Below are 21,205 nucleotides of genomic sequence, written 5' to 3' on the forward strand. Positions count from 1 at the left end.
TAAATAATGCCTAAACAGTATAAGCCTCTATAGCCTAGGAAGGAAAGGGGGAGATAAAGGCATAGAAAGAACAGATTAATGGATCTGACAATGATTAAGAGACAGAGTTGACAGAAGCTGGCAAACCAGTTATTGTGCACGTTTGTGAAAATACTACTGTACCGGTGATGGTGACAAGGTTATGCCGTGCACTAGGTGCAATTGGGTGGTTTGTCCTGGAAAGTCATAGGTGGTAATAACCACATGAATTGACCAGTCGTAAAAAGAGTCAGATATAATAAACTTGGGAATCTCAGTGACTAAAAGTGAAATTAGCTAGGCGGCACGGGATGGCAAGGGATCAGAATTTGTGCCGAACTAGAGATCGTAAACGTGAGTAAGGGAGTTAGGACGGCGCAATGATAAGTGAAAAGGCGGTATGGCTAAAACCGGAGAGCTATTTAAATAGACAAAGTGTTGCAGCTTAGACCGGGCGGCAAGTTAGATATACAGCTTGCTTCGGAGGCCAGTGGGCAATTAGACCCAGCTAGGGAGGGGATGTTGGGATTTCAGCAAGCCGCAGCCCTTTTAACAAATACTGAGAAAGCAAAAGTGAAGAAGGACTACTGTAACAAATTGGCACGGTGTTCTGTGGATAATATGAATGTTCTGGTGCACCATTGAACAGATAATAAGTGATGTAGTTAATACGGTCACCAGATTGTTGGCCATCGGTTATCCATGAGGAAAAGAAAGATGCAGGAAACATTTTCAGCCATTGAGGCAGAAAGCAGTGGGATACATTTGGACTATGATAGCTGTCAACACATTTGCCTGTGAAATATTGGCTTAAAAGACTTGGCTAAAATAGTAGCAGAAACAGTCCAGACTCATCTCTCAGAAGTTAAGAGACACACATGCTCTCTTCTTCATTGGTGATAAGAAAGCATTTGATAGAGTAGGGCGACCCTACTAGTTCCATTCCCTGGTTAAAGTAAGATTTAGAAGTTCCTTTGCTCATGTGTCAGACAATGAGAACCACAGAACAGACTTCCTTTACTGCATCATGTCAAAAGATGAAGACACATAGAAGCATACAGGACACCTAACAGTGGCAAGCAGACCCTTCAGCCAAATATATTATTCTTTAGAGGTACTGCACTGGATTATTGGGGACAAGATCCTTTATTGTAAGAACTCCTCAAACTAATGACTCATAGAGACGTGAAATTATTACCCTCGCCTAGCCTCTTCAGTCAGCGCAGCCAGGGTGACAGGGACAGGGGATAAGTTGCCTGAAGTGAAGGAGACTCCAACACTTTTCGGGGAGCGGGTTTGGCCAACTCCAACTGGGGAGGAGCAGGAAGGAGGGTGTATATGTTACTCTGGGTGGCGTACAAGGATGAAGTTGGTAGAGTTGCTGTCGGGTGCGCCACCATTAGGGAGTGCAAACTCCTGGAGGCCTCCGAAGAAGAAGTTGTGGATCTGGCAGCCTCCATTGCAATCCCCCTCATTCTCTGTGCCATTGGGTTCCTCGATGTCCGCACCCAAACCACAGTGGCCAGTTGCTTCCCCGCCTCTGTGGCAAATCTCCTCCGCCTGCTCCTGATGCTCCTGATATGGCATAAACAATAGTTATATGGAATCTGTGTAAACAGAACTGTTCATGAACTTTGATCACAAAACAATTTCCAAGTTTTCATATTTCACCTGCTTCAAGGCTCTCAAACTTTGGTTCTACATTAGCAAAATCTCAAGCATGCACGCAACATTTTCAGAAACCATTTGGTCACATTATTGTCATTCTCCATGATAACTCCTATATCATGTATAATCTTGTCTCTTATCCATTTTATGTCTCTCCAGGAACTGTTTCGCACCTCTGGAAGTTGGCTTTGTTTTTTTAGAATAGTTAACTTATGGCACTAAAAATGATATAAACCAAAAATACTTTTGTACAGTGTGTTCACAAGGCCTAAAAGTCTGCATTATTTTAATTCTCAAATATGAATCATTGTGTGTCAACAAATACTTTAATGTTGTACCAATGTTTGTATAAACTGAAAGCCTATTTCCTTTGTTTGGACATTTCACAATGGTAACACTTACTTAAAGTAACTTAAGTATATGTATGTCAAATGTATAAAATATTAAATGGATTCTGCGCTGAAGTAGCTTATCAATTTATCACACACTATGTAGATACCTATGCTGTTGAAGACGTTAAGAAAAACATATTTGTGTGGAATGACACATGACTTCTGTAGCCAGTGCTGCTGGTCATGTTTGTGAGTGGTGGGCTGGCCTTGTTCGGGGTGGGGGCACTTTATGTCGGTCACACAGCCTAGCGTTTCCTTATGGCAAGGTAGCCATTAAAGTGGTGGTACCAAACTACTACAAAAGGCTCGAAAAGTGCATATTTTTCAGCAGGGCTGCTCCAGAAACCAAAACACTCTTTTACAAGTCACACTGACAGTTCTCCTGTCATTCATGGGCAGTCCTGCCTGATTTCAAGCCTTAGTGACTAGTATCATGGTACACACAGTTGTCAGCAGCGAGTGTTTAACTTGCTGTTCACTGAGATATAGCATACTTGAGACAGTCAGACACTAGCTGCAGGCCGTAGTAGCAGTCAGATTGCCACCCTGAAATAACAGAATTTTAAATGTCACATTCCCACAGAAAGGGAGTCCTCTCAAGGCAGTTGGCTCCAATGCGACTTGATGCCACTTGACGAGATGGGCTCACCTCGACCACTTGATGAGGCAAGCTCACCCTGACCTCAGATGTGATAGACCACAGTGTACTCGGGCATCTGGCTCTTCAAGTTGAACAGAGAGCCTCCCTCCCTCTGGGGGAGAATTAATAACCCCCTCTCGGAAATTCAGAAAAACTCAAGAATTTGAAATGACTCATGTGCTGCTGTTTTATTACAGGCAATCAAATATTGAACACCACATTTATAACTGGTTTGCTTCTGTCAGTTAAGAAGGAGAATGCATTTTATTTGGAAGCTTTGTATGAAAAGCAGTTATTTTTCCAAAGGCAAATTTACAACTTCCCTTTTCTATTTCATTACCACAAAGCAAAGAAATAAGATTATGGGTTTGGATTCCTAACGGCCCCAATTGCAACAAACTAACCAAATGGACCGGGCACAGCTGGCATTTTTTGCCTCCCCTCCCATTCCTGCTGAACTGGAGGGAAGTTCAAGCCAGACCAGACAATGCCAACTCCTCTTTTTTTTCTTTTTCTTTTTAATTAAACAAACCATTATTCCCAGGCCCAGATATCAGTTACATTCTATGTATTGCGATCTCCCTTATTAATCTAAACCTCGACCGTTCATACTTCTGTAAAATGTTTGGCACAGACCTCTCTCTCATTGTACAACCCGTTCCAAAATCGCAGTTAGGTTTCTGCTTCATAAAGGTCCCTAACAACACAAAATGAAGGGTGGCGGTGTCGATTCTTTTAATCAGCCCTGAGATCCTGTACTAACCCACGTTTGCTGGATGTTTCTGAGGATCTGGTGCCTGCCTTTTAATCATGCATCTGTCAGCTTGCAGCCGTTGCCGCTCTTTCACACCACCATGATTTCAGCTAGGAAATATCAGTCCAGTGTCAACAACCGGGAATAAAACACTAAAGGGGTAAGTAGCTGTACACCTCACCCAAGCCCTCTGTCCCCCTTACGCCCCCACCAAATACAAACACCCACGGGATTTAGTACAAATACATGCTCTTTTGCCCCTAAGAGCATTGAAACTATGACAGGATCCCAGGCTGTGCGATTGAGCACTTCCCTCCCTGCTTACGCCTCATGCTTCTTCAATCAGCAAGTGATAGCAGCTTACCCCAGTTTCCTTAGTAGTTGCATCGGTACCCTTGTCCCACAACCCTCACCGCCCAAATGATACACAGACAAGTATGTTGGGAATAAAAAGTTGCAGGTTTATTTGTGATACAAATAACAGAGCGGGTTAACTGACAGGCGACCCCTCACACCCCGCAACCCCTTGTTGCAGGGCGCCTGAAGTAGAGCCAATGTAGCAGACACTAGTGGCCCTGGCAACGTGTCGAACCTGGGAGGCAAGCCTCCCACCGATGGACCTATCGTCCACCTGCCCCCCCCCACTCTCTGAACCAGGGAGAGTCAACTCACACCTTGCCCAGCCAGGAGGGGCGTTATTAGCAAACCCCCGGTTGCTCAGGCTTACAACCGCCCAAGGACTAACGGGGTGCCGTTGAACCAAGTCCCCAAGAAGGGCCCCTCGGCTTATGTATGACTCAGTATTGTGCCTCTCGCACTGTGGCTTCAGGTCCTGTTCCTGCGCCTGTCCTGCATGGGGGTCGCCTTGTAACTCCTCCTGCAACCTGGAAGACAACAACATCATTAATATACCCCCCTCCACACTTCCCCCCTTTCGCGGGTGAGCGGTGGGGAGGGAAGAGAAAGTGCGGGCCTCGCGTCCGTCGTTGTGGGGGGAAGTGAGAGGGAAAGGAGGGGGCTATGGGCCTGTGTTAAGGCTGGCGAGGGCAGCCTGGGGCGACCGTCGGCAAAGGGGGCAGCAGCAAAGAGGGCGCCCGAACGGAAGTGCTCCCCTTATCAGCCCGGGGAGAAAAGGGGGTGGCCTCCCTTAGTCTAACCCCGCCCCCCCGTCCCTCCCCCCTTGGCGGGCCTGCGGTTTCCTGGGCACTACTACGGGGTTTGCCCTCCTATGGGGTCCCCTGCAGGGACCGCGGGCCTCCCGCATAGTAGTTGCATCGGTACCCTTGTCCCACAACCCTCACCGCCCAAATGATACACAGACAAGTATGTTGGGAATAAAAAGTTGCAGGTTTATTTGTGATACAAATAACAGAGCGGGTTAACTGACAGGCGACCCCTCACACCCCGCAACCCCTTGTTGCAGGGCGCCTGAAGTAGAGCCAATGTAGCAGACACTAGTGGCCCTGGCCACGTGTCGAACCTGGGAGGCAAGCCTCCCACCGATGGACCTATCGTCCACCTGCCCCCCCCCCACTCTCTGAACCAGGGAGAGTCAACTCACACCTTGCCCAGCCAGGAGGGGCGTTATTAGCAAACCCCCGGTTCCTCAGGCTTACAACCGCCCAAGGACTAACGGGGTGCCGTTGAACCAAGTCCCCAAGAAGGGCCCCTCGGCTTATGTATGACTCAGTATTGTGCCTCTCGCACTGTGGCTTCAGGTCCTGTTCCTGCGCCTGTCCTGCATGGGGGTCGCCTTATACTTTTTTCCACAGCCCTGGGCGTGGCACCCGCTGCGCCCAGAGCCCCCACTACCTAGCCTCTAGTCCTCTTCCTATCTACATCCGGCTGTTTCTAGGGCCTCCCCTAAGTCCAATAGGAAAATTGCCATCCCCACTTTGGACAGGTGCACCCCATCGGTTTCCCAGCATCCAATAGATTTGGTGTGCAGCAAGCCATGCCTGATGAAACCTATGCCTCTCTGTTCGCTGAATTTGCGCATTGCTGCGTTGACGCGCCTGCGGGTGACTTCTAACGCCTCCTGTGATATTGCGCCGTGCCAAACTGGTCTAGGCGAAATTTCTGACCAGTATATGTTGCAATGTCCCAGTTCGCTGCTCAGGATGCTTAGATCTTTCCTCATTGTATCTAACAGATGCCTTTTGCCTAATGCCACCAGGTCATTCCCCCCCAGGTGCACCACCAGGATGCGTGGCTTCTGCCTGTGTTCCTTCAGTAATCTGCGCAGTGTCCCTATCAGTGCAGCCCAGTGCATCCCAGGGAAGCCGAACCATGATATCTTGGTGTTGTAAAACCCGTGCTTCCATGAGTTGGCATTCACCCATCTCGCCAGTCTCGTGACATAGGAGTGCCCCATCACCCATACCTCTGTCCCTGCAATAAAACACAGTATGTTGGCAAATGTATTTTATTGTCACACTTAAAAGCACTGCAAACAACACACACCGCGTGGTTACTGAACGTGAACCACATGTTTACTCATGTCATGACTGTTAGTTATATACATTATTTACTCGTATTTGTCCCTTGAGTGCTCACCGGGAGTATAACGCCCAAAGGTCTGACGTACCTCCTGTAGCAGTTGGATTCCCAACGACCCACTTTCTTTATTGTTTCTGCAGGGAGGCCTGCCCTAAAAGCCGTTGTGGCTGCGCCTATCCTAAAGGAGTGTGTGCTAAACTTGGCCCCTTCTATGGTGTATCCTGCCAAGAATAAGCACCCCTGCATCACATGCTCCACTTGGTACTTGGTGACCGGGGAGCAATCAGAGTGGATAAGTAGCAGGCCGTCTGTCTGAGGGCGGCGATGCAGGAAGGTGGCCAACAAAGACACCGGACAGTAACTGTCATTCCCCAAACGCTGTAATGTGATGTTCCTACCCTTGCCTGACTGGTCTGTCTTAGATGAATGTAGGAAGATCTCAACTGACTCCGCAGTTGCGCGGACGTCCCTAACCGTGATGGCCCTAGTGTTGGACTCTTTTTTGGACCGTGCCACTAGCTCTCCAATCCTAAAGGCTCCAAAGAATGCTAAGCTAAACGTTGACGCAAAGAGGGCTGACTCATAGGCGGAGTGTGTGACTGTGGGCAAGCCGTCTATCATGTTCTTCAGGGTGTCATAATCAATGGGGGCCCTCTGATCTGCCACTCTGGGCATCACTCTCGCCCATCCTTTGAGAGCCGCCCTAGTTGTGAATGCTGTCGTGGGGTCATTCTGACCTGCCAGACGCGCATGGTGACCGATGGCGGACAGATGCCCCGCCATCCAAGAGTGGCTCTTCCCTTCATCCCTTGCCCAGACCATGAATGCCTGCACTTTTTCGGCCTGTCTTGAATCCTCCCGCTCCCAAGGGCCCATGACCTCGCAGAATGTCTTCACACAAGTTTGGTATCTCCTCATCGTTCTAGGTGCCACTGACATCTCGCCTAGTTCTCTGATGCGCAACGCCACCGCAGCAGGTGCCATAGCCGCGCCGGGAAAGGCGTCATCTCTTCCCTTGCCCTCGGCCACGCCTCTCGGAACCGCTGCTAATGGAAACGTGAAAGTGCGTCAGCAGCCGTGTTTAGAGCTCCTGGGATATGCTTAGCTTTGCATTCCACATTGTTGTATAAACACACTTTAACCAATTCCCTTAGTAAACATAACACAAGTGCACAAGAGGCCGACTGGGTATTAATGGCCTGAACTACCGCCATGTTGTCCGACCATAGGACCACTCTTTTCGCAGGCAGTAAAGCAGGCCAGAGGTGGAAAACCACCACAATCGGGAATAGTTCTAAAACTGTTATGTTGGCGGTGATCTTCTTCTTCCTCCAAGCATTGGGCCACCCTGCCGCGCACCACTCTTTGTCTAGAATTGCCCCAAAGCCATCCCTACCTGACGCGTCAGTAAACAACGTCAGTTCCTGGCTGCTAGTCCAGGGTTCCCTCCATATCACTGATCCATTGAAGTGCACTAGGAAGTCCCCCCACACCTTAAGGTCTTCTTTAGCCCCAAAACTCAACCTCACTTTGTGGTGTTTGCGCCTGATCTTCGCTGCTGTCCTGGCCAACCTGCGCGCGAAGGCCCTGCCCGCTGGAATAACTTTTGTGGCGAAGCTTAACCTCCCATGTAGGCTTTGTATGTCGTCTAATGATACCTTGTCCTGCCCTAGCACCTGTTTGATCTGGGCCGCTAGTTCACTGACCTTATCTGCTGGGAGCCTTGCCTCACCTGTTAACGTGTCAATTTCTATCCCTAAGAAAACTAAAGCCTGCGCTGGACCCACGGTCTTCCCAGGAGCCAGTGGCACTCCCAGATACTCAGTCATACTTTGAAATTTTGACAATGCCTCAGCACACTCAGCTGACTCTGCCTTGCCTACAAACAGGAAGTCCTCCAGGTAATGGGTGACGCCTAGGACACCTTCCACGCCTTGTAGTACCCATTGTAGAAATGTGCTGAAGGCTTCAAAGAAGGCGCAGGAAATGGAGCAACCCATGGGCATGCATCTGTCGTAATAGTACTCATTGTCCAGCCTGAAGCCCAGTAAGTTCTGGCTGCTGGGGTGCACTGGCAGGAGTCGGAAGGCAGACTCAATATCCGCTTTTGCTAACCAGGCCCCTTTTCCGGCTCTACGCACGAGATCAATGGCCACATCAAATGAACAATTCGAGACAGAGCATACCCCTTCTTCCAGATTGTGATTAATCGACTCTCCCTCCGGGTATGACAAGTGGTGGATCAGCCTGAATGATCCAGGCTCTTTCTTAGGTACTATCCCCAGTGGTGATACCACGAAATTGTCTAATGGGGGGTTCGGGAATGGGCCTGCAACCCTCCCCAGTTCGAGTTCCTTACCCACTTTGGCTCTTACTACCTCAGGATTGTCCCTAGCCGATTTCAAATTGTCTGCATCTCTGGCTGCCGGAGCTCCTATGTATGGGATAACGAAACCTTCAGAAAAGCCCCCTAGGAGCAGTCTCCCATCAATTTTGTTTGGGTATTTGTTCAACAATGGCACCAATCGCTCGAGTTTAATCGGCGAGGGACCTTTCGCTGCGCCTAGCTCTGGCAGATGTGGCAGCAACACAGGGGGGGTACAAGCGGGGAACGCTTTGTTAAGGCGCAGGATGGTAGGGGAGGGGGGGGATGGGCAGGGGGGGATTACTTGAGTGCGATAGGAATGCAGGTGAGTTACTTGTTCTGCCAAGACCCACCCCTACCCCCGTGATAGCTACCTTGCCTTTGTGCCTTGTTAGACCTACATGCTCCCACCTGGTGCTGCCCTCCGCAGTTGCTGCACGTATGCGTGAATCTGCAGGAACTCCCCCAGTGGCAGTGTCCCCCGTTGAATAACCTGCATGACCCTGGAGATGACCCTTGCGAAGGCTTCCCTCTTCCCCTCTTTTGACCTCTCCCCTTGTAGCCCCCTCGAAAGGGCGGCGACCTCTGTTCCGGCTGTGCCGTGGAGCTGCCTTTGTCACTATGCGCTGTTAAGGAATCCTGCACCTTGCTGGTTGACGTAACCCCTTGGAGTGCCCTGGACCCCATATGGTCCATCCATAGCTGCACCTCTTTATGGTCCCAACGCATCTTGGGAGATCTGGACATTTTCTTCCTGAACTCTCTATCGTATTCTAACCAGCCTACACCTCCCCACTTTTTTGCTTCGTTATGGATGAGCCTCCCATACAGTACCAGCCCTGGTCCTTGGTCGCTAAACTTCTCCATAATGACCGAGGACAGTATAGCAAAGGCATGCAACCAATTATCGATGCTCTTCTCTGGCCTTGGCTGGAATCTCACTTTCTTTTCGTCTTCCTTCAAACCCGCCTTGCGTGCATCTGCCCCTTGCTGACCCAGCATCAGTAAAGAGAAAATATATATAAATTCTCGCCTCCAAATTAATTCTTTTGCTGCCTGCGGGACCTCCCAAGATAAGCAAGAGCGGCCTGAAAGTAAGGGGGCATCGAATTGCATATCTTCCTCGCCTGGCGTCGTTGTGGGAGGTGCAGGTAGCGTGGGAGCAGGCTTCGCTATGCTGGACGAGGGCGCTGGCGCATCTGGGGCTGGGGCTATCGGCGCTGGCGCGGCTGGGGCTGTCGGGCTTGGAGGCTGCGGTGCCGGGGGCGCGTGGACTGCAGGGGTCACTGGCGTAATGTGCGCTCCCGGGGGGTACCCAGGAGATGCTGAACCGGTCCCCGAAAGTGCGTGTGGTATGCTGGATATGTCGGTGCCCTCTTGTCCTCCCCCAGTATCTCCCGATGTGCCATGGTCAACGGCTCCAGCTCCCTACACATTGGATGGCCGTACCCCATCGCTGGGCCCAGGCATCACACTTTCCCTCATCTCTTTCATGAATATTTCCAATGTGGACATCATCTTACCCAGATCAGTTCTGGTAGCGTATTCCACTGCCGGGGTCCTGTTAGCAGGTGCTATTGATGGGCCAGAAAACTCCTGGACCCTGGGACACAGGTCCGAAGTGCGTGGGAGGTCATGCACCACTGCGACAGCAGTATTAACAGTGACCTTCTTTCTAGGAGGTGGCGGAAATTCTTTGTTCATGGGCACCTTAGCTCGTTTGGACGCTCTAACGTGTCCCGTACCACTAGTGTCATCATTTTCGACTGCAATAATGTCATTGTTCACGCATTGGGTTCGCCGTGCTGCCCTTCAGTAAATTGGTAGCCCAAGCTACACCGTTCGTCTCGACCAATTGCAGGAAGATCGCCGCGTGCGCCGCTTGAGCTTCTGTCACGGCCGTGCCTGCTCCTGCCCCATCTGCTCTTATTTCTGACATCGTTAGTGTCGCTTCCTGCAAGAAAAAACGTCGTGACTACTGGACCTATTCCACCTATGTATCCTCCACCTCACTCTAAGTTGCATTCTCGTCACCCTCTCAATACTTACTTGACTTTAAATTTTGAACTGTTTAAAACAGAGACGTTGCCACGCTGTCCTTTGAATACGTCGCCGCGATGCCTGCGGGTACCACGGCCCTGTATATGTTGATATAAACACCATCTCATTAGCCCTACCCCTTTTCCCAGTAGCTGGCGCCTGTGGGAACAGCCTAAAACTGGTCCCCGGCAGAGACCCCCGTCACCCCTAACCAAAAGGACCGGACCATGAACACCGGCCCTATTGGAGGTATAACCCCTACCCCTTCAATGGCCAACCCCCACCTATAGCTCTTACCTTCCGCTTGATGGGGGGGGGGGTGCACTGTCCTCCCTTCAGGGTATGTCGCAATCCTTAGGTGCCTAAAATTGGGGAACACGCAATTATGACATGAAACAGGAATACAACCCCTTGTTCAATGCATCCCAATCCCCTTGAGCGCATCATATGTAGTGGCATTGGCTTGTTCCCGTGCACAATGTTCCTTGCTAATGTACGTGCAAGATGTAAGTTCACAAGGGGGGGGGCAATAATACATGGTGGCTCACACACCCCGCCCTGCATCCCGCCAACCGATGCCTTTACACCCAGCCTGCCCTGGGTGCTGCTTATCCCGAGGCAAAACCATTATAATGCCTAGCGCAATTGTTTTCCCCTCCTCGCCGGGTGATAATCCTCCTCCTACTGAGGGCTGCGTCTGTCATACCGCTAACCGGTAAAAGCCTGTTCCCTCTACCGATAGTTGAGCAAGCTGGCCTAAAGACCAGGCGTGCTAGCACCATGCTTCCTTTCGCTTCTACTTTACTTCTAAAACGCATTATAGCGTTACTGTGAGCCCCGACCACACGGCTTACCTCAGGACACCGGGGGGCGGTGTTGCGCAAGACATCCCACTGTCATTTGAGAAACACGTTAACGATACTGGCCCCGAATATCAAATTTCGATAGCGTTGCACTACATTCTTGATACATACTCCTGGCCCGCCAGCTGGCGCCTCCATTGCCAACATAATATATATTTAAGGCAGTGATCAGCATCAGTGATTGTAAAAGCCAACGGCGTCCCACACGCGATCCTAACAACTTACCCACGTGTACGAGTGCCGCCATACGCGCAACCCCTGATGTTACCTCTATTTTACCGTAGACAGTGTCGGCGGACTAAATTTGAAACCCTTTGCGGCAGAACCCCCGTTGATCAGCACGTCAAACCATTCCATTGAAACATCCTAAATGTAAAGGCCAAAGGCGGCGGACCCACACGACGATCCCCGCCATTGAACAACATAAATTTAAAGGCCCATGGCGGCGGACCCACATGACGATCCCCGCCATTGAAACATCGCCTGCTAATTAAACACTCGTATGAGTGCTGCCCGCCGATCCCGGCCATTTTATCGCTTACGTTCCGCCTCAAAGACGCAACACCCTGTCTGTTCATATCTGTGTTACCGTAGACAGTGGCGGTGGACCCACACGACGATCCCCGCCACTGCACTCGCCTTTCCACTGGCGGCGGACCCACAAGACGATCCCCGCCATTGGAACATCGCCTGACTAATTAAACACTCGTATGAGTGCTGCCCGCCGATCCCGGCCATTTTATCGCTTACGTTCCGCCTCAAAGAAGCAACACCCTGTCTGTTCATATCTGTGTTTCCGTAGACAGGGCGGTGGACCCACACGACGATCCCCGCCACTGCACTCGCCTTTCCACTGGCGGCGGACCCACAAGACGATCCCCGCCAATGAAACATCGCCTAACTAATTAAACACTCGTATGAGTGCTGCCCGCCGATCCCGGCCATTGTATCGCTTACGTTCCGCCCAAAAACGTAATACCCTGTCTGTTCATATATGTGTTACCGTAGACAGTGGCGGCGGACCCACACGACGATCCCCGCCACTGCACTCGCCTTTCCACTGGTCGCGCCAGAAACACAACCCTCCACTCCCAATTGCGCCATTCCTCGCCGCCTTTCCCTATCGCACGAACAAACGCCTCGAGACCCTTCGATAACAACTTTGGATCACAGGACTCCCCCGTGGAAAGAACCACGGAGCCCTGTCGACTCGGATACTACCGAGGACGGGGCTCGGGGGGGAGCGCTTAAATGATCCCTTACCTCCGCTGAAAGAGAAAGTGCGGGCCTCGCGTCCGTCGTCGTGGGGGGAAGTGAGAGGGAAAGGAGGGGGCTATGGGCCTGTGTTAAGGCTGGCGAGGGCAGCCTGGGGCGACCGTCGGCGAAGGGGGCAGCAGCAAAGAGGGTTCCCGAACGGAAGTGCTCCCCTTATCAGCCCGGGGAGAAAAGGGGGTGGCCTCCCTTAGTCTAACCCCGCCCCCCCCCCATCCCTCCCCCCTTGGCGGGCCTGCGGTTTCCTGGGCACTACTACGGGGTTTGCCCTCCTATGGGGTCCCCTGCAGGGACCGCGGGCCTCCCGCATAAGACACAAGACACAAACCTGGCCTGCAGTGTTTTAAGCAACAGTTCGTCCTTCACTCCCCCGCCATCACCACCAACACGAGTCTAAGCTTTCCTGGCACTGGCAGTAAATCATGTGTCACTCTGAAAAGACACACGCTGGGCCCGGAGTGAAAATGGCGTCCAGGATTAATTTACACAGTGGAAAGCAAACCTCGGAAGTTGAGTCTGAGCAACATCTTAAAGTCCAACCTGCAGCCTTTACCACACCCTTTCCCAACTCGTTACAGGGTGGGTCCCCACGCTGTGACGAGTTGGGAAAGGAGGGATGAGAATGCTCTCTCCAGTCCCTGATTGACGTGGCAGGATTAGCGCTACAGGGTTTGTGTCTCCAACGCCCAGGGTTAACTTTACCTCCACGTCATCAGGGGGTGTAGACTGGCCCCTGATCCTAGGCCTTTGCCGAGCTGATGACCTCACAGGCCTCAGGGCTGGGAGATTGTCAGCTTGGCAAATACGCCAAAGACTTTGGGCCCTCCCAGGTGGGCAACGTAAGTTTAGGGAAAGGGCTGTGACGTAAGTGTCAGTCAGAGCCCTCCTTCTAACAAGTTTGTATGCAAGCATATATGCCTTTTTTTTTTTAAACAAAAAATGCAATTTAGCATTGTATATTACTTTATCTTTTATGGTGAGAGTAAAGGGGGCGGAGCCCCGAAGCTCTTGCACAGAAACCGCCATTGTCTACAGCATAAGTAAATATATAGGCATTGAAACATTTCTAATCCACTTCAGTACAGAGCAAAAACATTTTCACATTTGGCTCCAAAATATCTCTAGTTATTTGAAGTTTGTTTGACCATTGGGAAATTGTTTCACAACATACGTTGGTTTTCCTTTTAGTCAAAAATTGGTACAACATCAAATTAATTATTACAAACACTGCTTCATATATAATTTTTACTTCAAAGATTCAAATTTAAATCGAAAAATGCAACATAATATACCTTATTACACTTAAGTGGCTCCAGCATTTCCTGACAGACAGACAGCAAACTGTCATCCTGGGAGTACTCTTCATGTAAAATGAGCATAGATAAGGGGATCCCGCAGGGCTCATGCTTGAGCCCCACCTTGTTCAATATCTATATGGCCCCATTAGTGAAGGTTGCAGAGCACTATGGCCTTGAGATTATATCATATGCTGATGAAATCCAGATGATGTTTACTCTAGGCCAAGACCTGATAACAGCAAAAAACGTTTTGCATCAGGAATAAGTAAATATATAGGCATTGAAACATTTCTAATCCACTTCAGTACAGACCAAAAACATTTTCACATTTGGCTCCTAAATATCTCTAGTTATTTGAAGTTTGTTTGACCATTGGGAAATTGTTTCACAACATATGTTGGTTTTCATTTTAGTCAAAAATTGGTACAACATCAAAGTATTTATTACAAACACTGATTCAGAACTCGTCATAAATCATGCCCGACTTCTAGTTATTGGCGATTTCAACTTCTGGCCAGGTGATGCACGTGAGTGCCCAACCTCTGTAGCTTTCACAGAGCTACAAAGTGGGATGAACCTCACACAGCATATTAACGTAGCCACCCACACGAAGGGGCACACCCTCGACCAGGTCTGGTCTTTGAATATGGAGATCTCAGACATACAGATCATTCCATGTACCTGGTCAGATCACTTCGTCATTTCCTTCTTCCTCCCCATCCCTCTCCTTGTCAAATCCCCCCACCCAGGGACCGGCCAGGTTAGAAACTGGAGTCGGGTCGACATTACCGAACTCTGCTCCCTCCTGGCCACTTCCAAACCCCCCAGTCCCCCACTCAACGACCTCCAACCATCTCTCCATGCTCAGGCTGATGACCTCAACCCCTGGATGGCAATAGGTAGAGATAGGTTAGCTCCGCTCAGGAGGGTAAACCAAAAGAGACCACACGATGCGCAATGCTGGTTCACCAACAACCTGAAAGAGATGAAACTGTCCCTGCGCCAATCAGAGCGAAAGTGGATACTGAACTACTGTCCCATAAAGAAATCCTCCTTCGTAATGGCTTTACAGGAATACAAGGCAGCCATCTTAAAAGCAAAATCAGACTATTTCTCACAAAAAAATCTGAGATCCGCCAACAAAGCGAAGGAAATCTTCTCCATTGTGGACAAGCTTGTCAAGCCTGACCGATCACCAGCAAATTAGCTCCCTCCCAACAGCTTTGTGACTCCCTCAATTCTTACTTTCTGGACAAAATAGCCACGATCAAAGCCAGTATCCCTAAGACCGTATTCCCTCCAAAGCCCAATCAGACACATCACAATTCGCTTTCATTTGATCTCTTTCCACCCATCACACTTGAGACTTTCTTTCCCCTACTTAAAAAAGTTCGCTCTGGATCCCCCACAGACAGTTGTCCTCCACATATTGCTCGTGAGATTTTTCTCCAGCTGCCCGAAATCCCACTGTCTCTTCTTAACAACTCCCTATCCACTGGCATTGTTCCAAATTGCTTTAAAATGGCTGAAGTACATCCCATTCTGAAAAAACCTGGCGCAGACCCCGCCGTACTCAGCAATTTTCGACCCATTTCACTCCTACCATTCTTGGGAAAAATTTTGGAAGCCTGCGTTACAAGCTGCCTTAGTGCATTTGTGGCGCGCTCGCACTACCTGGACCCCCACCAGGTGGGTTTTAGACCCGAGCACTCCACTGAATCCATCATATTGGCAGTCCATGATGAGCTGAGAAGAGGTGCGGACCACAACATCCCGCAGGCGCTGGTCCTCCTGGATTTGTCGGCTGCCTTCGACACTGTCGACCATAAACTTTTGGTCGAACGTGTCGAGGGCGCCGGCATCCGGGGCATCCCCCTAAAATGGATCTCCTCTTTCTTAAGCAATCGCCACCAAGACGTCCTTTTAGCCGACCTCACGTCAGAAAAAAAGGAACTCACTTGCGGGGTTCCCCAGGGTTCCTCCCTCTCCCCGCTCTTATTCAACCTCTACATCCGGCCATTAATATCAGAGTTACGGAGGAGGGACGTAGTTGTTTTCAACTACGCCGATGACATTCAGCTCATCTTCACCATTGATCCATCTCCCTCTGCAATTGAAGCCTTTCAGTCCATCATGATGTACATTTGGACATGGATGAACTCAAGCCAACTCAAACTAAACCCAAGTAATACCGAGCTGATACTTACTAGGCCTTCACTTAACCCCTGGAACCCCAGTTTTTGGCCGCCAGCCCTGGGACCCCCACCTTCCCCTGTTGACGCGGTCAAGAGCCTTGGGGTTTCAATAAGCAGTGATCTCACGTTAAAACCTCAGATAAACTCGGTTGTCTCTTCGTGCTTCTTTCATTTACGCAGGATCCGAAAAATGAGCAAATTTCTCTCCCCCGAGGCCCTGATTCAGCTCACCTTGGCATTAGTCATGTCACGTATTGACTACTCTAATTCTTTGTACGCCGGGATCCCTGCCTATCAGCTGCAGAAGCTCCAGATGGCTCAGAACCAAGCGGCCAGACTTGTACACGGCCTACCTAAGACACACCAGGCCAAACCTCTCCTCAAGGGACTCCCGTTGCCCAACGTTGCCTCTTTAAGATTGGCTGTTTGACCCACAGAGATCTAGCATCTCATGGGCCGGTCTTCATTTCCGACAGAATCCAGCGTTACATTCCCCATCGCTCCCTTCGTTCTGCTAATGCCAATCTTCTGACTCCCCATGTCTTCAAGCGCAAGAAACATAGGGGGCTCCGATTTGCTTTCCTAGCACCCCAGTTCTGGAATTCACTGCCACCCTCCTTACATCTAATAGAGTCATATCCCATGTTTAGGAAAGCTCTCAAAACATGGTTGTTCTCCCAGGTTTACAATCAGTAACTCACTCCCCCTTTCTGTCCATGCTTCCCACATGCTCAGCGCCAAGAAACCGTTGGTGAAAGTGCACTAAATAAATATCTTTTATCATCATATCATATATAATTTTTACTGCAAAGATTCAAATGTAAATCGAAAAATGCAACATAATATACCATATTATTCTTAAGTGGCTCCAGCATTTCCTGACAGACAGACAGCAAACTGTCATCCTGGGCGTACTCATCATGTAAAATGAGTTAAGACAAGGGGGTCCCGCAGGGCTAATGCTTTAGCCCACCTTGTTCAATATCTATATGGCCCCATTAGCGAAGATTGCAGAGCACTATGGCTTCGAGATTATATCATATGCTGATGACACCCAGATGATGTTTACTCTAGGCCAAGACCTGATAACAGCAAAAAACGTTTTGCATCAGGAATGCTAGCAATCTCCAACTGGATGAATGAGAACTGTCTCCAGCTAAACCAAGAAAAGACGGAGATCATGCTGCTTGGAAAAGCCCCCTACATCTGGTCGGGCGACTGGTGGACCCACCAATTGGGTGCTATCCCTGTGCCCAAACAAACTATAAAGAATCTGGGGATAAAACTAGATCAAGCATTAATGATGAAAGATCAGATCGCGGCAACTACGAACACTTGCTACTACAATCTGCGCCTTTTGCGCAGAATCTTTCCCTTTCTCCCCACGACGGTCTGTACAACATTGGTCCAGGCCATGGTGATAAGTAGACTTGTCTATGAAAATGCTCTTTTGGCAGAAGCCGGTGAATTACTTCTCTCCAAACTCCAGGTGGTCCAGAACGCTGCGGCCAGGGTTATTCGGAACCACCCTTCTGGAACTCCCTTAGCGGGTTTGCTGAAGGAACTGCATTGGCTACCAGTGAAGAAGTGTTCCTATTTTAGGATCTTTTGCCTCACGTACAATGCCTTAAAAGGCAAAGTCCCGCTTTATCTCCAAAAAAGATAACATCTTACGCCCCTAGTCGCAATCCTAGATCCAGCCACAAAGCCTTACTTTGTGTTCTCCGCATCTGCCAAACACGCACTGGGAAAGGCCTTCGCCTATCTTGCCCCAAGCTACTGGAATAAACTTCCCCAAACTCTGCTATCCACCCCCACATACAGTAAATTTAGGAAACTACTAAAAGCCTATTTACTCTGAATCCATCTGGTACGTACTTCCTGTTAGGATCCACAGCAGCGCCGCGATGTCCCCGGGTGAGTCAAGCGCTATAGCAAATAATGTTAACATAACATTTGCCTAATGAGTCATGAGTTGGGCCTGAATTGGAGTTTTCTTGATGAGATACTCCTACTTATATGTCATGGAAAATTCCATCTGTAAAATATCCCTTCAAGTATCTAATTTTTCTACATCATTGATTTATGATTTGGACATAACAAAGGACATTGAGAAATGGTATTGGGCATGTGTTACTCTGACACCAATGTTTACACATTCCTGTTTGTGTTTCAAAAAAAGTTGTATACCTATCACAATTATTTGTTCAAAAACAGATTGGCTTACACATACATTTGTGACGGAGTAAGACATCATGCAAATCTGTCACTTTTAAGATGTATGAAACAGTATTTCTGATGCAAAACACAATTGAGATATGTTTTGACTACAAAGTGTACCCATTAATTCTGATCTTACTATTCATTTTCGCTCACATGCTCACTTTCGCTTGTGTAGAATCCCAACTTATCAATGAGACGATTGGTACATCCACTTTATTATAAGTGCATATCATGTTATGTCACATGTATTAGGGCTACCATTACATCATCCACAATAGTGAAGGGGCGCCACGCCTGACACTATAAAGACTATTGGCCTGTTTGGTACAACTGTCCCTATAGACATCAAACAACCTTAAGTATAGGTGTAGTTTAGTTGGCCATGTGCCTGCTCAGAACAGTCCTTTAATAGTGAACAGGAAACAGGTGGGATCCTTTTCAACAAATTAATAGACAAAGCACATCATCATACACATTGTACAAAACTTACACCTTCAAGAACTCTTCTTGTGCGTTGAACACGGGTCACCCTTAAAGTTGATGGGAAAAATCCTGGCTGCAACAAAACATCAGTCATGTAACATGTGAAACTCGAATAAGAACTTACCCCCCTCATGCTGCTGTTGGGCTCTCAACTGCCCATCAAGCTGGGGATAGGCCACTGCAAGAAAGCGGCGGGCCATTAGTGGGGTCAGGATGCAGAGCAAGCGCATCTCGTGCTGGGAGGACTGCCCGAACTGGACTTCGGCTGACTTTCTTGTACAGCGTTGTAGATCATCCCACCTCTTCCTGCAATGGAGGCTGCACCACCTGTACACCCCCAAGGTCTGCACCTTTCTAGTAATGGCCTTTCAGATATCCTGCTTCGGATATACATTGACCTGTATGCATACAAGAAATGAAAGAAAAAAATTGGTTTTGTGACTTTTTGTTTGTCTGTATTGATGTAGCACAATTGTACTACATCTTTCGCAAGGTAAACGGTCTAAATATCGATTCCAAAATATCGAGTAACCTAAATATCGAGTCCAAAATATAGAATGGACAAAATATCGACTGGACAGAATATAGACATCCAAAATATCATTTTGAAGGTAAGTACTGTAATATCGAATTAAAAAATATAGACAGTCAAAATATCAAAGTACATAATATAGGTGATTAAAAATATCGACTTTTTATTAATATTGAATTTTTTAAAATGTTTTATATGTTAGTTTAAGTGTGAAAAATGTATATTTATTTGTAATTTATTGTAAGTAATTAATTTTATGTTATTTAATTTTTGCGTAATTTAATTCTGTAGTGGGTTGTGGGTTTATAGGGGAATAGGGTGGGAAGTACTTTAATTATAATTATTTAAATTAGTTAATTAATTAATTTTTATTTATTTCGAATTAATTGTTAATTAATTTTTAATTGATAAATAATTAATTATTAATTGATAATTAATTTTTATTAATTGTTGACAATTATGTGAATAATATTATTTTTTCTTCTGTAGCGGGTTGTGGGTTTATAGGGGAATAGGGTGGGAAGTAATTTAAATATAATTAATGAAATATGTTAATTAATTAATTAATTGGTATTTATTTTGAATATATTGTCAATTAATTTTTAATTGGTAATTAATTAATTGTTAATTGATAATTAATTTTTATTAATTGATTAATTGATAATTATGTGAATAATATTATTTTATTGTTAGTAGTGGGTTGTGGGTTTATAGGGGAATAGGGTGGAAATTAATTTAATATAAATAATTAAACATGTTAATTAATTAATTGGTATTTATTTAAAAAAATTGTTAATTAATTTTTAATTGGTATTTAATTAATTCTTAACAGGTAATTAAAATGTATTAATTGATTAATTTATAATTATGTGATTTATATTTATTTATTTTCACTAGAGTGGGGATATTAAAAGCTACCCCTACGCTATCCAACGCTTTTCCTACTGTTGCACTCGCTGGAGTGGGAATAGTAATTTTTACCCCACGCTATCCAACGCTTTCCCTACTGTTGCACTCACTGGAGTTGGAATAGTAATTTTTACCCCTACGCTATCCAACGCTTTCCCTACTGTTGCACTCTCTGCAGTGGAAATAGTAATTTTTACTCCTACGCTATCCAACGCTTTCCCTACTGTTGCACTTACTGGAGTGGGAATAGTAATTTTTACCCCTACGCTATCCAACGCTTTCCCTACTGTTGCACTTACTGGAGTGGGAATAGTAATTTTTACCCCTACGCTATCCAACGCCTTCCCTACTGTTGCACTCTCTGGAGTAGGAATAGTAATTTTTACCCCTACGCTATCCAACGCTTTCCCTACTGTTGCACTCACTGGAGTGGGAATACTAATTTTTACCCCTACGCTATCCAACGCTTTCCCTACTGTTGCACTCACTGGAGTGGGAATAGTAATTTTTACCCCTACGCTATCCAACGCTTTCCCTACTGTTGCACTTTCTGGAGTGGGAATAGTAATTTTTACCCCTACGCTATCCAACGCTTTTCCTACTGTTGCACTTGCTGGAGTGGGAATAGTAATTTTTACCCCTACACTATCCAACGCTTTCCCTACTGTTGCACTCACTGGAGTTGGAATAGTAATTTTTACCCCTACGCTATGCAACGTTTTCCCTACTGTTGCACTCTCTGGAGTGGGAATAGTAATTTTTTACCCCTACGCTATCCAACGCTTTCCCTACTGTTGCACTCTCTGGAGTGGGAATAGTAATTTTTACCCCTACGCTATCCAACGCTTTCCCTACTGTTGCACTCACTGGAGTTGGAATAGTAATTTTTACCCCTACGCTATCCAACGCTTTCCCTACTGTTGCACTCTCTGCAGTGGGAATAGTAATTTTTACTCCTACGCTATCCAACGCTTTCCCTACTGTTGCACTTACTGGAGTGGGAATAGTATTTTTTACCCCTATGCTATCCAACGCTGTCCCTACTGTTGCACTC

At 47.6% G+C, this 21,205-nt stretch overlaps 1 protein-coding gene across 1 annotated transcript; it reads right to left on the reverse strand.

The window, feature by feature from the left end:
• Positions 1-1,359: 1,359 nt before the first annotated feature.
• Positions 1,360-6,955, reverse strand: LOC144763846 (integrase/recombinase xerD homolog). The gene is made up of 2 exons (XM_078649823.1): positions 6,029-6,955; positions 1,360-1,593 (listed from the first exon to the last, which is right to left on the reverse strand). Exons 1-2 carry the CDS (start codon positions 6,953-6,955, stop codon positions 1,360-1,362), a joined length of 1,161 nt encoding a protein of 386 aa, XP_078505949.1.
• Positions 6,956-21,205: the final 14,250 nt, after the last annotated feature.

This window comes from Lissotriton helveticus, chromosome 1_1 (genome assembly GCF_964261635.1).
Source record: "Lissotriton helveticus chromosome 1_1, aLisHel1.1, whole genome shotgun sequence".
Classification (NCBI taxonomy): domain Eukaryota; kingdom Metazoa; phylum Chordata; class Amphibia; order Caudata; family Salamandridae; genus Lissotriton; species Lissotriton helveticus.